We start from the raw sequence: 18,509 nt of genomic DNA, 5'->3' as shown, positions 1-18,509 counted from the left end.
GAAACCCTTCCAATGAGAGGGACGCTTGATGTCTCCACCCTGAGCAAATAAAGGTGACATAAGATGACCTGTGACTCTGTCCTTTTATGTTTACTGGGAACAGCATACCAGTCATCGCGGGTATGTTTTAGTTCAATGTTTTAATATGGTTTTTGGGGAACGTCCAGGCCAAGTCACAAGTCTTCATAAGCAAACTGCAAGTCTTTCATGTCTCTGAATGCTCTTCATTAAAATGACGCAGCACTGGAAGCCTTTATTTTAAAACTTGTAACTAATAAATAACAAATGCATATGCACATATGGCTGTAGACATTTTTAGTTTATTGTATTGGGATTTTTCCAGGTCTAAGTCGAGTCTCACGCCCCTCTTTTTGTGACTGAAGTCTGACCTAAAGTCTCAAGTCTACAGCTCTGATACAAACTCTGACCATTGTTGATCATGATCAATGGATATATATTTCATCCTAATTGTTCACGATACATGTTCAATTGAAGATAAGATATAGAATTTCATTCTTTCATACCAGAAACTCAATGCACACAACAGTTTGAACCACTAGGTGGGGCCAGATGTCTACAATCACTGCAGATTGGCAGTCCTGAGTCTACGGAGCCTGTCGCCATTTGAAACACACTCACAAATTAAGTTAGAAATATCTCCCTCTGTCACATTCACACACACACACACACACACACACACACACACACACACACAATCTAGGAGAATATGAGATCTACAGACCAGGAGCATGTGGGCGGCTCTCTGCTGACACAATCAAGAACTCAGAACTATGTTCTGTTCTCTGGTCACAGTGACACAACCGTCGGTTTGTAGGCCTACTCTGACAGTAGAGCCAAAAAACACACACAAGTCAAAAAGGCAGAATGTTCCCAGTGGCACGCTGAATAATGATCAGGACTGAAGACACATTCATGGGACTTTACAGCATGACACGTGTTGCAGGAGTTTAGTAATGTTCTAGTCAGACCAGTCTGACATTAAAATACTACTGGTTGTACCACCTCCCCCCCCCCCAACCCCTTTTTCATCTTTCCCCTGTTCACTTTCCATTTCAGCTGTTTTTATCACTCACTGAGAAGACATTTTTGCGTGTTTGGCTGCAGCTCTTGATGCTGGCTACATTTCATATTGAAGTTTTGTACAAATGGCGTGAGGTTTATATCCATTATAATTGAAATGATATTTTCCTTTGGTTTGTTTCATTTCATTTTGTCCTTGAGATTCATTATGTGAAAGCGTTCAGTGTCTCTCTCAGCTACAGCCAGTAGTGTTGTTACCATTCTGCCCCCCCCCCCCTTCCCTCAAGGCCTCAGTATATTCCTGCAACACATCATGTTGGAAATGTGTCTTTAGTCTGATGCATAGTGTCTTTATGCATCAGCAGTCAGCATGTGACTCCACAGTGGGAACATTCTGCCATGTGTTTAATTTTTTAAAGCCCCTTGAGGCAAATTGTTATTTGTGGTACTGGGCTATATCAGCGGTCAGTAACCTTGACTATCACAAGAGCCATTTTTGGCTAAAAAAAACAAAACAGAAACAACTCTGTCTGGAGCCGCAAAACTCATTTCCAGTTTTTTTTCCGATTGCTAGACGACAGTGGGCACAGCTGGAGCAGCAGTTCATGTGGACCAATCAGTAGTTTGGTTTTCATTGCTTGAACACATTTTTCAAAACTCTACACACTTATCCCATGGCTTTAACCGTAGGATTGGGCTTCGAGAACTGATTCCTACTTGGAATCGTTAAAAAAATTACGATTCCAGTAGAATCGTTTCTTTATTGGAAGGGCACTCAAAGCGCCGAGCAGCGTCCCAAAACTCTTCTTTTACTTCGGCAGCAGCCGGGCTTCCACGGCAACAAACATGACTCATGTCAAAACTAAACTTTCTAACAACATAAAGAGGGTATTCAATATTATTCATAGGGATTTTAAACAGGTTTTCTAATGACAAAATGTTTACCATGTTCAAGTGGTGGAATGTAACTCAGTACTGTAATTTAATTTATGGGTGGGATGGGGGGGGGGGGGGTTACAACCCCTCCAATAATCAAAACTGGGCCTTTTTCAATGTATTTGTCGTTTTTGGAATCGTTGAGAGGATTTGGTTTCAAATCTGATCATTGCTTCCCAATTTAACAGGCGTAAGTTTTGGTTTCCGTAGCAACCAGGCGCTTGTTATGTTGCAGCCGTGGAGCTCAGTAAGCGGCGCTCTAGTGTGGCTTTATTTTACGTTGAAAAAGCTGTAAAACTGCAATCCACCATTGAATCCAAATAAAACGTTCCTCTTATTTGTGAAATAAGCATGTGACCCGTTTCAACTCCACCCCTCAAAGAATCGAAGTCAAGAATCGATGAGAACGGGAATCAAATGGAAGAATCGCAATTCAGATGCCAAAACGATGCCCAACCCTGTTTAACCACAACACTGTAGATAGACGTAGATCTGCAGCACTTTGTTCTACTGCTAACACACTGCTGGCAACACTGTTAACCACCCATTCAAAACAGTCTGGTGCCTATCAAACACTGCTGATTGCAATGCTTTCTTGTTTTAGACTTGTTAGTGAACACATACTGTATATATACTGTATAAAGGGAAAGCTCATAAAGCATCTTTTGGAAATAAAAAAACACCAAATAAGAATGAAGCAGTTATAATCCTCACTGCATATATTATATATATATTAGAGTGTACTCAGTTCTGCCTTTCTGTTGCTAAAAATTTTAAATTACAACAAATTGCTTGTTGAATTTAAAACAAATAATCATTTCTAAACTCTTTTATTGAACAAATTGAACATTGAATTGACAATGACAGGCACTACTAAAAAAAGAATGTTAAACACGTTAAAGTGTCTCGTAGTGTCTATCGCGATATGTCGCAGCCTTTTCGCGATATGTATATTGCGCCAGTTGATATTGCGATGACGATAAAAAAATGATATATTGTGCAGCCCTAATGGAGACACAGGTCATTACAAACTGAGCCCCGCTGCTTCTCCTTTATGACTTCTTTTAGTTGGAGAACACATCATCTGGGATGTGTTTCTTTCTGCAGACGTTTCCATATTCCCAGACCCTACGGAGCAAACACACTGAGATGACTCAGGCGTAGGTATCGACTGTGGTGCTACGTCTTGTAAATGCTCCTTTGATTGACTAAAACCTCAGAGAACTTGGGGGGGGGGGGAGTAACAAACAAGTAGATTTAATTCACAATCCAGCGCACGCAAGCCTGCATGATGAATGCTTCACTTTGAACTCAAAGAACAAAGACGGAGACACTTTGACCGGGGCTCAGAAACCAGACAGATATTGAGTCAACGTGATCAGATGTCCTCAGACAACCTTGATCATCCCTGTTTGCCCCCTGACTCATCAGCCCTAATGAGGCTGCCAGTCCATCCACCGAGTGGCCTGCGTCTGCTGCTCATTAGGGATCTCTAACGGTAATTGAAAGCAGTGTCTGCAGATGAAGATATGAAGGTGTCCGGGAGAGATAAAGTCCGTATACACGCAAAGCAAAAAGCTGCAGATAATGAAGCCGGGGGTGTGAGAGCGTCTTTGTGATTCACTCTCTTTGGCTTTTGATCGAGCACTATAGAAATTAACCTCGCTCAAAGCGCCGAGCAGCGTCCCAAAACTCTTCTTTTACTTCGGCAGCAGCCGGGCTTCCACGGCAACAAACATGACTCATGTCAAAACTAAACTTTCTAACAACATAAAGAGGGTATTCAATATTATTCATAGGGATTTTAAACAGGTTTTCTAATGACAAAATGTTTACCATGTTCAAGTGGTGGAATGTAACTCAGTACTGTAATTTAATTTATGGGTGGGATGGGGGGGGGGGTTACAACCCCTCCAATAATCAAAACTGGGCCTTTTTCCAATGTATTTGTCGTTTTTTTCTGACATTTTTGCCGCTTTTTCCAACTTTTGTCGCCTTTTTCAAAACAAAATTGACAATTTTTCCAAAGTTTTTGGTGCTTTTGTCGACATTTGTCGCCTTTTGACATTTAGGGCGGGGTTTTTTTCCCCGATAGTTTATTCAAGGTTTTTGTCGCTTTTTCAAGTTTTTTTTAAACAATCTTTTGGATGTTTTTGTCACTTTTTTTAATACACAATCTCAACCCCCCCACTAATGTTGAACCCAAAGTTACACCCTTGAGTGCTTTTATAAGGTACTCGTACTTTACTTGTAGTCTGGGAAAACCCTGACGAACTTCAGCCCATTCAAGCTCATTTCCAATTTTTCCAAATCGAGGCACCAATCACAACCGTTGAGACGGGCTTTAACACGATGACGATAGCGCAGCGACGGAAAGCAGCTTCTTGTTTACATTCAACGTGACGGACACCGAAGCGCAGCAACCCGTTGATGCCGCTGATAGCTGCTACGTCACCCGGATCGTTGGTCTGATTGGTTGAAGGACTATCCAATTGCGCCCAGAGGCATTTGAGCGGCGTCCGTTGTTGACGCCCCCTTTGGAAATGGGCTGTGGATGAACCTTCCCCAGACCCCCTCTCAGTTATAACTGAGAAGGGTCTGGTGTCAACCAGGTTAGCTTTACTTGGGTATTTCCATTTTATTTGACTTTATCAGGGTACCCGCGGGGCCTTAAAAATGTCTTAATTATTTTCATTAAAGAGGGCCTTAAAAGTCTTACATTTCTTTAGAAAGTCTTACATTTGCTTCACAAAGGTCTAACATCGTATTGTCCTTTCATAAGATTAAATAACTCCTTCATTATTTTGTCACAAAGCATTATGTTCAAGTACTTGGTAAAGAATTATTTTCATAGCCTAAAACCCTTTCTGATATTCCATTATATCCTACATACTATGGCCAGTATGTTCATGAAGTTGGTATTAAATTTCATTCTAAATAGTATTAAAATGGTCTTAAATTGAACTTTTGGTAACCTGGGGGTACCTTGTTTGTACTTTTTAATCCACTGCATTCATTTGGCAGCTTTAGTTACTTTGCAGATTCAGATTATGAATACAAAATATAAATAACTAATAAATGATGATGTATTATCAGAGTTTGAGTTACCCAGCAGAATGAGCTCCACCGTCACCAGCTGCAACATTAAAGTGATGAACACATTAATGCATCACTAATTACAATTCAGTAATATTATATATAGGATTTATGGTGGGCCAATCTGCATAATGACAAGTACTTTTACTTCTGGTACTTTACATATATTTTGATGCTCATACTTTTGAATTTTTACTAAAGATGTGAAATGCAGGGCTTTTAGAGAATTTCTACACTGTAGTACTGTTACTTTTACTTAAGTAAAATATCTGAATACTTCTTCCACCACTAAAATGTTGGAAATGTTTGCTAATTAGCACTTGTTTGGTCATAAACTAAAGTATTAGACAAAATGAAATGTTGACCTGAAGATGAAAAGTTGTTAGGGTTCATCGTCTGGGAAGCAATCTGATGTTGAGATATTTCAGTGGTGGAATGTAACTAAGTACATTCGCTTCAGTACTGTACTTCAGTCCAAATGTTGAGGTACTTGTACTTTACTTGAGTCTTTTCTTTTCATGCCTCTTTCTACTTCTACTCCGCTACATTTCAGAGAGAAATATTGTACTTTTTACTCCACTACATTCATCTGTTACAGCTTTAGTTACTAGTTACTTTACACATTAAGATTCCTGCACACAAAACACATGGAGTTTATAAAATCTGATGTTTTATTCTAAAGTAAACTAGTCAATAATATAACGGCTACAAGTCCTGCTGAGATGATCAGACCTTTAGGGGGAGGCTTGTATCATGTGGACGCGTGACAGTGTTGTTGTCATTACTTAGAATTCCTCATGGGGGAGACAGAAACTATACACTATAGCTTTAAGGCCGCCCCGTCAGTTATATTTTGAAACCGAAATAATCTATATATATATATATATATATATATATTTTTACAGTGTACAGTTTTTTTTATTTTTTTTTATCATAAAGCACTTGACAAAGATATTAATAGCTTCAAAAAACTTTCAAACTGCTTTCCTTTCAGTGGGCTATTTTGTTTAACCTTTATTTATCCAGGTAAGTCGATTGACGACCTGTCACATTCACACAGTTAGACATTCATACAACCACAGTCTGAATGGAGCTGGAGCAGTTTGGGGTTAAGAGCCTTGCTCAAGGGCACCTCACTGGTGGTAATGAGGGAGGGACAAGTGCTGCTCTTTCCCCCACCCAGATTTTTATCCTGCCGGTCTGGGGATTGATCCGACGACCTTCCGGTTCCCAAGCTCGCTTCCTTAACCCCCCTAGACCCCCACTGCCTTATTTGATCATTTCTACATCTAAAACGTGCATTAGCTTTGCGGTGTACAGTATATGGCTGCATTCAAACTGCAGCCAGATTGCTTTCAGACTATTTCACATCGGTCTTGCACACTTTCCCAAGGAACCTGCTATCAGCTTCTCTTACATCCCTAAAAACTTTTTGCACTGACAGTTTTCCTCTTTATCTTTTTTGGAACGAGCAATTACAGGCAAAGATCCAAATATGATGGAGTCAGCCGCGCGGTTAAGGCAATCTCTCTCTGGGAGTCAGACTGCGGCTCTCCTCATATTTTCCAGCTCTTATCGACTTTCCTCTTTTCCTCCTCGGAGAAGCACAATTTACATTTAAATGTCCTCCGTTATCCTACCCAATGTGTGTTTACTTCAATGAATACGAGCCACAGGTAAACAGCTACAGTGTTCCTGACTGACCTCTTTCTAAACTCTCTACTGCAGTGCAGCAGTGTGCAATAAAAGCTCGACATTCTTTAGTGGTCGTCCTTTTCTACATCGCCACACTCTCTTCAACCACCTGGATGTCGTCAAAGTGTGCATTACACAAGAACCTGTGAAATATCACATGACCTACAGTCACTACTTACATTAACCACTGTTTTAAAGGTCACGTTTTGAAGATACCTTGTATATATTTTGCTTTTATTCATATTTTTTTTATGTAGTTTGTCTGGGTTTAACCGGTATCGGCCTTCAAAAACAAACCGTATTGGTCGATCCCTAGCGTGTAGAGATTATATTCAATCAAAAGGACAAATGTGGGCACAGCACACATAAGAACATTCACATGACACATGGTTCTTTGGCCTCTGATTCACCAGGGGAAGGCACAACAGCCAACTTCACCTTTACCAATGAGAAAAAAGGAGGCAACATCTGTGTTACATCTGGAGTATATAGAATCAAGTCCTGATCTGTGCAGGAAGCAGAAAGCTTCATATTTTGTGGACAGAGAAACAGACTGATGGAGGAGAGCTCTGGTTAACCTGCTGCATCCATGTACACTGTGTTGTAATGGAACAAAGTACAAAGACTTACATTATTGTAGAACTGTCACGTATTTGTACTTTACGTCCTTATTTTTTTTTAAATTTCTGAATACTTTTTACTCCACTACATTTCCCCTAAGCATCTTCGTTAGGGCAGACCGGGGACAGTTGTAACAATTTGGACATTTCTGGCTGTATCTTGGAGCTCTTTTAAGCCAGTGGGTTCAAAATGTGATACAAACTAATTCCATGTGTCTGCTATTAAAATGGTGTAGCTGATATCTCTGCAACCCAAACAGAAAATGCATGGTTAACTCTCAAACACAAGGAGGAAAATGTTACACTTTACCCCATAGTCCAGGTTAGTTGTACCATACTCTGGGGTGAAATGGAACATCATGGAATTTGGATCATGACAAAAACTTGATATTGAAACTCTTATTCAACACTTAAATGACTTTTTAACGTAATATTTGTGTGTGTATGTGTTGAGAGGCACTCCTCGGTCCGTCTTTCTTTTCCAAGAATGAAATTTAAAGAAAAAAAACAAATAAAACCCAAATTTTGCTTGGGGAGGTTGTAACATTTACTAACCGAGACGCTAACTAACCCAGAATTGTCTGGCAGCGTGTCTATGTTCCCACATTACACTTTTTCATAAATTTGTATCAGATTTTATCCTCCTAACCCTAACTTCACAGTCTAACCCCCCCCCCCAACCCCCGGACTTTCTTCTACTCACCTACTGTGCAATATTTAATACTATTGATAATATTGTGCAATTCCATTACTGTGCAATATCTATATACTGTGCAATATCATTACTCTCATTGTCCAATATCTATTACTCATTGAATATGATAACCACTATTGGGCAATATTCAAATAATGTGCAATAACCCACTGCATGTCACACTGTATATAAAACCATATTTCTGTTTTGTATATAGTGTCTGTGTGACTGTGCACCTTACCCCCCTTTTTTGCACTACTTATTTTATTATATTTTGTTGTTTTGTACATTTTGTTATATTTATTTTAGGTACATGTTGGCACTGGAAAATGAGTTGCTTTTAATCTCATTACACATGTGTATAGTGACAATAAAAGGCGTTCTATTCTATTCCTAAAAAATGTTGTGGGAGGATGGGGAAAATGTAGGAACACAAGACCTACTTTTTAAAATGTAGAGATGTGGCAACATTGGGTTACCTTAAAATGAGTTTTATCCTTCTAAAATGTGCAGCGTCAGTCACAGTGGGCTGCTTCTTCACACGTGTAATAAGGACTAAACAGAGCATGTGCAGAGTGAATCATGTGATTCCAAACTAGTTCCTGATTGGAGCAATTGGATGTGTTAAACTGACCCTGGTCTCCCCTAACGTTACGACAAAAATCTTGACATTGCTCATGGATTGCCAAAACTAAAGAAAGAGAGAAAGAAGCATAATAACAGAGCATCATGGAAACACCTGCAGCAGGCTCTGCCGCCATGGTAACAGATGAACAGATTACACACCTGTGGTGAAAGACTGTTCCTCCCAAAAACATGTCACTGTTTTTGTCTCTGTTGCAGTCAGCTCTCTCATTATGCAGCGTTAGGTCCTTGAACCTGAGGAAAGACTTTGAATTTGATGATTACGAAGCCACAATAAAATCCATGATCAAAGATTTTTTTACATTCACTTCCATCAAAAATACCTTTGATACTTCAGTACAGTAAATATCAGAGTATTAAAGCAACATTCTAAAAGGTGACTAACTTCTACCAAAGTTATATTCTAGTTAGATACTTGTACTGTTACTTTATACAAAACAGCATGTACACAGTGTTGTGGACTCGAACTTTCATCTCATCTGACAATGGGCTGCACTGAACAAGATGATTGGTCAGGGGAACAGAACCAAGCCTTTCACACACTTAAAGGTTAATGTGTACAGGTGCTGGTCATATAATTAGAATATCATGAAAAAGTTGATTTATTTCAGTAATTCCATTCAAAAAGTGAAACTTGTATAATGTATACATTCATTCCACACAGACTGATATATTTCAAGTGTTTATTTCTTTTAATTTTGATGATTAGAACTGACAACTAATGAAAACCCCAAATTCAGTATCTCAGAAAATTTGAATATTGTGAAAAGGTTGAATATTGAAGACACCTGGTGCCACTCTAATCAGCTAATTAACTCAAAACACCTGCAAAGGCCTTTAAATGGTCTCTCAGTCTAGTTCTGTAGGCTACACAATCATGGGGAAGACTGCTGACTGGACAGCTGTCCAAAAGACGACCACTGACACCTTGCACAAGGAGGGCAAGAAACAAAAGGTCATTGCTAAAGAGGCTGGCTGTTCACAGAGCTCTGTGTCCAAGCACATTAATAGAGAGGTGAAGGGAAGGAAAAGATGTGGTAGAAAAAAGTGTACAAGCAATAGGGATAACTGCACCCTGGAGAGGATTGTGAAACAAAACCCATTAAAAAATGTGGGGGGGGATTCACAAAGAGTGGACTGCAGCTGGAGTCAGAGCTTCAAGAACCACCACGCACAGACGTAAGCAAGACCTGGGTTTCAGCTGTCGCATTCCTTGTGTCAAGCCACTCCTGAACAAGACACAGTGTCAGAAGTGTCTCGCCTGGGCTAAAGACAAAGGACTGGACTGCTGCTGAGTGGTCCAAAGTTATGTTCTCTGATGAAAGTACATTTAGCATTTCCTTTGGAAATCAAGGTCCCAGAGTCTGGAGGAAGAGAGGAGAGGCACAGAATCCACGTTGCTTGAAGTCCAGTGTAAAGTTTCCACAGTCAGTGATGGTTTGGGGTGCCATGTCATCTGCTGGTGTTGGTCCACTGTGTTTTCTGATGTCCAGGGTCAACGCATCCGTCTACCAGGAAGTTTTAGAGCACTCTCCTGCTGCTGACCAACTTTATGGAGATGTAGATTTCATTTTCCAACAGCACACAGTGCCAAAGCTACCAGTACCTGGTTTAAGGACCATGGTATCCCTGTTCTTAATTGGCCAGCAAACTCGCCTGACCTTAACCCCATAGAAAATCTATGGGGTATTGTGAAGAGGATGATGCGATGCTCCAGACCCAACAATGCTGAAGAGCTGAAGGCCACTATCAGAGCAACCTGGGCTCTCCTAACACCTGAGCAGTGCCACAGACTGATCCACTCCATGCCACGCCGCATTGCTGCAGTAATTCAGGCAAAAGGAGCCCCAACTAAGTACTGAGTGCTGTACATGCTCATACTTTTCATGTTCATACTTTTCAGTTGGCCAACATTTGTAAAAATCCTCTTGTATTGGTCTTAATATTCAAACTTTTGGAGATACTGAATTTGGGATTTTTGTCAGTTATCACAATTAAAAGAAATGAACATTTGAAATATCAGTCTGTGTGTGATGAATGAATATACAAATTTCACTTTTTGAATGGAATTACTGACAAATCAACATTTTCATGATATTCTAATTGTATGACCAGCACCTGTATTTGTCATTGAGGTTTTGTGAAGATTAATAATGGGACTTCATTGTAGCTATATAATTATGGGTTATTTCCTTGTGTATCGATTGGAAACAATTTTACAATTCCTGATCCCCCTTTGTTTTTAATATTTGAGCCAAATACTAATAATTCCCAATCCAATGGCTGAGGCACCAACAAGGCTGGCTGAAATATATTTCCAGTTGCTTTGTGTGACAGTTTTTAAAGGTCTAGCAGCCACCAATGTCACTTGATTGACAACTTCCACTGCAGTGTCTTAATGTAAACATGTTATCTAGGATTTTAGAGGCGTTTTAACCTACAGATTGAGTGAGTGGCTGATGTTCCGCCTTTTTTTTAAATGGACGACACCTTTTGCTTTGAACATTAGGACTTAGATCCCAGGAGCTAATTACAGACAGTATTGTGCTCACTCTCAACATTCAGCACTCATTCATGTCCTTACCTGAATATAGACAAAAATAGAAAAACAAAAAGCAGCATTGCAGGTGGTTGGCCACGAAGGGACTGAAACGTATTGTTGACAGCCAAGGTCTTATCGCCTACAGAGACTCGGAGTACTACACGCTTGTTCACTTCAGGACACATTAAAGACAGACGGCAAAAAATAAAAATAAAAAATGAGACAAGCTGGTCAAAACACATAATGCCCTGGATTTTTATTTCATTTTGTGACAATTCAAGAGGATTCTTAGTCTTTCGTGTATGTGTGTGTGTGAAGGGTCTACAAAAACAAAAACTCATGAATTAACTGGGCCACTGGAATGGGCATTGGGATTGTGGTACAGACAAAGAGAAACTACAAGTAGCCTTGTTCAGTACCAAACTCTTCACAGAAGAGAGCAATTTTTATTATATATATATATATATATATATATATATATATATATATATATATATATATATATATATATATATATATATATATATATATATATATATATAGAGAGAGAGTTTTTATTCTTTTTTCCCAAATGAAGGCACCCGATAACTTGTGGTTCATGGCCTTTCAGCCTTCTGGAGTTTTTAAAAGTAGAGAAAAACGTTTTTCTTCTGTTTTCAATTAATACATGTTTTCTTCTTTTTTTAATGTAGAAGCTGGAATGATAAATGTCAGATACTGCTCTTTTTACACCTTCCCTTATAGGATTATTTTTTTTGATCAACAAGTAACAAAAGAATGTTTTTATGTGAGGAGAATTAAAAATTGGGAGATACAAAAATATTTGTTTTGAAAAAAATTATAAAGGGGAGGTGGGGGGAATAATCCTTTAAAAGAAAAAGTAAATAAGGTCATCTGGTGCAGACCAGAGGCCAAAAATCATACAAAAGCAGCATCAATCAACAAAGAAATTATATAGTGCTTAGATAAGTCAGAAGCAGCAAAGTCTTCTGGGAAAGAGTCATCATCCCCATTGTTTTGTTACTTGTCTCAGGAATATTCTACGTATGGAAGAGCTTTGTGGAAACTGAAACTGATGCCTACAACAAACCAATTCACACCTGTCGTCTTCTACTGCCCTAAGCCTCGACCTGGATGATGCACGTCTCCATGGATCCGACATGACACATGGGAACATGGTGGAAGAAGGCCTAACAAAAACGGGCTAGCTCCCGGCCATGTTCACAACATCCCAAAAAAATATCTATCCTAACACGGACTACAGCACGGGGAACCGGTGACGTGTACAGTGTATAAAAAGAAAAAAAGACCGAAAAAACAAAACCCTGTGTAAACACTGCACAATAAATAGATCAAACAGCAGGTCCCGCACCATGCATGTAATGACACATCTTTCTGTGCTACAACTTTCACACCTCATACTCGCACCAGTTGCAGTTTGTCCTTTTCTCTTTTTAATTTGATTTTTTTCTTCTTTTTTTTTTCTTCTTTTTTTTTTTTTTTTTTTTTTTTTAGTATCGAGTGCAAAACATCACAAATGAACAATTCTGTATTCAAGTAATGTTATATACATGAACAGGGGGTGGGGGTGGGGGTGGGGAGGTATTACAAATATGCAGTACTGTACATATAATTGCCATATTAAGAATTTACAGATGATCTCTTATTAACAGTAACAAATAGGGAAATGAGAGAAAAAGAATTGTACGAGACGAGCATTGCAATTAAGTCCCAAAACAGTTGCCATGGAAACCCAGCCTTGCCGTGCTCATTCCGCCACCAGTTTGCTTTCACCACTAACGAATGATGCATAGCACCTAAAAAAAAAACAAAAAAAAAAAAAAAACAACCATCAAAAAGGAGTTTTAACGCTGGGGCCGTGCAGCCGACGGGAGGCTACGTGACCTCCATGGCCACTGTGTTCTCTGACAGACTGTTCAGTGCTGGCTTGTCTTGTTCGTGATTCTCCCTGTGGACAAAAGACAGCAAGACACACATTTAGCTGCAAGTAGTTATGTCGAGCATAAATGTTGTAGCATGTGGCATTAGTCAGCTGTGTGCAGTACAACACATTTTTGTCAGACTTGGTTGTGATGTGAAGACATGTCTGCTTAGCCAACTTGGATTAACAGTGCTGACGGCAGCACGTTAAAAAAAAAGGGCCTGGGATTTGTATTTAGTAGTGCCTAAAATTTAGTTTCAAATACTTCTCCAGGAACTTCACAAACAAAAGCAGAACCTGTGACTAGCGTTACATTTCCTAAAGTTCCTGCTGTGGAAAAGGGCTTGGATTGTCCCCTGCTACCCTCTCTTCTACTGATATGGGCTTTTCTCCAATACTAATACAAATATCAAAGAATAAACTGGCCCATTTCAAAAATCTCATTTAAAAATGGCATATCCATCTTTTGTTTTTGGAATATTTACACATACTTCAGGCAAGCCACTCCACCACTTAGCAGCACTCGCTACAACATGTGATAATTAATACTTTCACTGGTTTACAGCAGTGGTATCTGGTGAAATGGGCCTCAGTACAAAAGCACAGCAGTAAGAGAAATATAGTGCACAACATACTTTCTTTGTGATATTGGGTCAGACTGATTACATCTGCAGAAGGGATGGACACTAAAAAGAAAACTGGACCAGGAGAATCGTGTCTTCCAGGCCAAATGGGAAACAGATTATCTTTTTAGGGAATTCAAAGGGCAAACATAGGTGCTTAGTGTGCCTGGAAACAGAATCAGAGAACAGCTGTACCATTATTGAATGATGATTTTTGTCATTGGACTGAAATCATTGTAGGCCTATATCAGTCAGGAATGTGGAGGTTTTGTTTCTGTGTCAAGTTCATTAAATGAATAGAAGCACTACTAAATGCATGTGAATATGAGAAATAGAGAAGCTGGTGAACTTGAATTACCGGTATTTATTTATAGCTATACTTGGCTAATTGAACGATAAGGGTTACAGTAGTCTATATCCACGACATTCCACTTTCATGATTGCTACGGTGTCGCAGGAAATTCTGCCGGATGTCCTTTTTGGTCGGATGTCCGTCCCCTTCCTCTGTCTTTGTGTTGGTGTTCTAACCTCTGGTGGATTTGTGAGGACTATGGTTAACTGCTCCTCAGATCTCTGCAGGGTAAATCCAGACAGCTAGCTAGACTATCTGTCCAATCGGAGTTTTCTGTTGCGCGACTAAAACTACTTTTGAACGTCCACATGTTCCACCAAAACAAGTTCCTTCCTGAGACTATTTAGCAGAGACACCGTCCATTATCCCATCCTCTTTCAGCCACTCTGTTTTCTGATTTGTACTTGTCTGGAGACAGTACCTTTGAAATAAAAATCAACACATTTAAAAAAAAAAAAATAAAAAAAATTATTAACATCAGAATCAAGCATCTAGAGAGAGAATCGCGATGCATCTAAGAATCAACTCTCCCCCCCCCCCAGCCCTACTAGGGTTTCAGGATCCTACTGGTGGAAGTGCAGTCCCAACCTGGCCCTTAGGTAGTGAGGATCAACATTTTTGTGGCCTTCTCTATTATCAATGTTGGCCATCCCAGATGTGTAGTGATACACAATGAGCCATGTCGGCAACCGCTGGAATGAACTCCAAACATTCATTTCTACAAAGTTTGGATAGATCATCTTTTTACCAATCATTGGATCGTTGTGGTTGCATGCTTCTCTCACCTGGGCACTATGTCCAGCGCTGAGGCCGTTGCCGTAGTGACCTTGGGCTTCTGACAGTTGGCGGTTGCGGCGGCTGTGTGGGCGAGCTTTAAGGCGGATGTTGACATGGCGGCGCTCAGCGTCCGGGGGGCGTGGACACGCTTGCCGGGGGTGACGCCCAGACGGAGGCTGTTTCCCAGCAGGACCTGAGTGGCGGCGGCGGTAGTCGTGGTGGTGTTGGCAGGGTGGGCGGTGCCGTTGTTGTTACTGGTGGCCAAGGTGGAGCTGGTGGTGGTGCAGGGGTGGAGCAAGGCGGGGGTCGGGGTGGAGGGGGGTGGAGCTGGGGCAGCGGGGGAAGGGGACGATGTGCTCGAGAGGTGCAAGCCCTTGTAGACACCTGGGGGTCAAAAGAAGCCGGGGGGGGTTGAAAATGGAAGGTTTTAATTTTCAGCTGTTCTTTCAAGGAAGAAACCACTTCTTTATGTTGAAAACTTGAAGCAGTGAATATGCTGTGTACCGTACTCTAACTTGAATGTGTGCGCAGGTATAAAGGATGTCGAGTCAGCTCCTCAACTTAAAAAACTGAGAATGTGCACAATGTCAAATCTCTCCTGCAAGGCAGAAGGTCATGTTTGAGCTCGATGCATTCCTCTTCACCAGAACCCCAAAGGGAACCATTACGTCTGTAAAAGGACAGATCCAGCACCGTTTTCTTCATCTGCAGATGAATCTCAAATGGAATTTACATCTCGTCACTTTTGTCAGTCATCTACTAATTCCTGCTGGCTGACAGTGGCGTCGGGGGGGGGGGTTCAGCTTGCTTTGTGCGGTTATCGGCTCTGTCAGTGTACTCTATTATGGGTTTTAGGACTGTAATTACTTCACCCTCATTGTTGCTTTGTCTGTTCAGCAGATTGCTACACTTGGGTTAAGTGCACGTCACATTTTAATTGCGTTTAGTTTTTATTACTTTGCAGTTGCATTATTTTTGAAAACACAGTTTGGGAATGTTTTATTACTTGTATGCCAGCACGTATCCCAACTTACAACAATATGTAGCTTCCAAAGGTCTTCAGAAAATGTAAAATGCAGTAATAAATAATCAATAAATCAAGACCAATGACCACCTTACTAAATAAAATGAGCCGTTACTGTGACGGCAAATGGGTTTTATCTTTATTATGTTGACTAATTGTGAGAAATGAGGGTCGCTCTCAACAACAACAGGTCGCTTTATTTACAAAGGGCCAAACGTTGTCAGCCGTCTGGTCGTCATCGAGTGCGACCCTCCTCTGTCATCACCTGGCTCTCTCTCAGAGCCCAGCAGCCCTACCAGCGGCGCTCATACCTGAGGGGGAGAGGACGCCGTTGACTCCGCCTCCCAGGGCCAGCTCATCCTTGGTTTTTAGAGCTAGCAGTTTGTCAGCGGTGACCAGGGCTGAGGCGGCGAACTGAGCGCTGGCCTGGTCCAACGTATTCGCCAGGCTCTGAGGGGGGGAGGGAAGGAGAAGAAAACTGTTAAAGTCACTGATGAGGAAGAAAAGTGGAAAAAAATAAGAGTTCAGTTTGCGATCCGAACCAGGGTTTTTCCTGACTCAGAACGGGCCTTTGGGGGGTGACAACGCAGGACAGTAAGCACGTTTGGTTTGCACACAGTAAAGGCAAAGAGTCTGTGTGACAGAAATCTATGCATTTGCCTGTTATTTCTGACAATTTGATAAACAAAAATGTTGAATATGCTCGAGTAAATGAAACCCCAATTAACAAAACTACTTAAAAATAATAACATTTAAATACCACTGGGAGTGTTCAATACAGCCAGACTCTTGACAGTAAAACTGAGATAAGTGCTACTATTCAAGTTTATGCTCTGCTTTTCAGCAGTGTTTTGGTAAATTGCTATTAAACATAGTCAGAGATGATTTTAATCGTTATTCTTATCATTTTGGCACTGATTTTCCTTTGGTGCTGGCTAAAACCTCTTTGGGGGGGAAAGGAAACCCCCTGAGAAGCGACTTGTGTTGGGATACTGACCTTTGTGCTGTTTGTAGTGGCGGTGCTGTTGGCTTGCTGTTGCAGCTGGATCTGCTCCAGCTGCTGTTTCTGCATCAGGGCCAGCTGCTCCTGATGCTGCTGGTACTGTTCGGCTGTGAAAGCTGAGAGAGACAACAGTTTTGTAACAAATCTGGAAACTCGATCCACAGCGTCATATACAGGTTTAAAAACACCACTTTAACACATGGTTTCCAAAAAGAAGAAGAAGATACATGCAGACAAATTCAGCTCTATGAAATAATGCAGAAACAAAGCCTGGGTAGTGTGAAGAACAGCTGCCGCTGCGGATGTGCTTAGTTTGAACAAAGTGAACGCGTTTCTCTAACGTATACAGTCTTTTGTTGGAAACAGATTCTTAAGTACCAGACTGCTTTTGGAAACGACTCTTCTGCTCCGAAACATGACGGTGTAGAGGTGAAGGAGGGTTGGATGACACGCATTGAGCCTTTCAGATGGACCAGTCACTGTGTGTGTGTGTGTGTGTGTGTGTGTGTGTGTGTGTGTGTGTGTGTGTGTGTGTGATATAGGACTCTTATGATCAGAGTGCTTGGCCACACCTGCTGCCGCCTCTTGCACTTTGGCAACCCAGTGGCATCAGCTTCATGAAAGTCATCAATGATGGGGGGGGACCGAAAGTTACAAACAATCATGCATCAAAATAGCCCACATCATCACATCCCCTTCACCATACTCTCATCATCACATCCTTCACCATACTCTCATCATCACATCCCTCATCACATACTCTCAATCATCACATCTCTTCACCATACCCCTCAATCATCACATCCCCCACCATACCACTCCCCATCACACATCCCCTTCACCATACTCCCCTCGCCCTCAATCAACACATACCCTTCACCATACCTAGAGGTTGACATGGGGTACTACTAATGAAATCATCTCTCAATGCAAATCCAACCAGCTATTAGGCTAACTGAAATACAACCATGTTAATCTCTAGGTATGGTGAAGGGGATGTGATGATGGGATGTATGGTGAAGGGGATGTGATGATGGGGGGGGGGTATGGTGAAGGGGATGTGATGATGGGGGGTATGGTGAAGGGATGTGATGATGTAGGGGTATGGTGAAGGGGATGTGATGATGGGGGGGTATGGTGAAGGGGATGTGATGATGGGGGGGTATGGTGAAGGGGATGTGATGATGGGGGGGTATGGTGAAGGGGATGTGATGATGGGGGGGTATGGTGAAGGGGATGTGATGATGGGGGGTATGGTGAAGGGGATGTGATGATGGGGGTATGGTGAAGGGGATGTGATGATGGGGGGTATGGTGAAGGGGATGTGATGATGGGGGGGGTATGGTGAAGGGGATGTGATGATGGGGGGGTATGGTGAAGGGTATGTGATGATGTGGGGGGTATGGTGAAGGGTATGTGATGATGTGGGGGTATGGTGAAGGGTATGTGATGATGGGGGGGTATGGTGAAGGGGATGTGATGATGGGGGGGTATGGTGAAGGGGATGTGATGATGGGGG

The 18,509-nt window shown here is 41.3% G+C and overlaps 1 protein-coding gene across 3 annotated transcripts in view; it reads right to left on the bottom strand.

Annotated features, from left to right (window-relative positions):
• Positions 1–11,992: 11,992 nt before the first annotated feature.
• LOC144526203 (enhancer of polycomb homolog 1-like) overlaps positions 11,993–18,509 on the bottom strand; it is a 46,962-nt gene continuing 40,445 nt past the window's right edge. For 2 of the 3 annotated variants that reach the window (XM_078263501.1, XM_078263500.1), the window contains 4 exons: positions 16,985–17,106; positions 16,299–16,437; positions 14,972–15,347; positions 11,993–13,238 (listed from right to left, as the gene is read on the bottom strand). In XM_078263501.1, coding sequence (XP_078119627.1) covers positions 13,166–13,238; positions 14,972–15,347; positions 16,299–16,437; positions 16,985–17,106 — 710 coding nt within the window. In that variant the 3' untranslated portion in view covers positions 11,993–13,165. The remainder of the gene's footprint in view (positions 13,239–14,971; positions 15,348–16,298; positions 16,438–16,984; positions 17,107–18,509) is intronic. The other variant, XM_078263502.1, reaches the window with a different exon arrangement.

The sequence above is a fragment of the Sander vitreus genome, chromosome 12 (genome assembly GCF_031162955.1).
Source record: "Sander vitreus isolate 19-12246 chromosome 12, sanVit1, whole genome shotgun sequence".
Lineage (NCBI taxonomy): Eukaryota > Metazoa > Chordata > Actinopteri > Perciformes > Percidae > Sander > Sander vitreus.
Note: the sequence above shows the minus strand (reverse complement) of the source record. Positions and strands in the feature narration are given on the sequence as shown.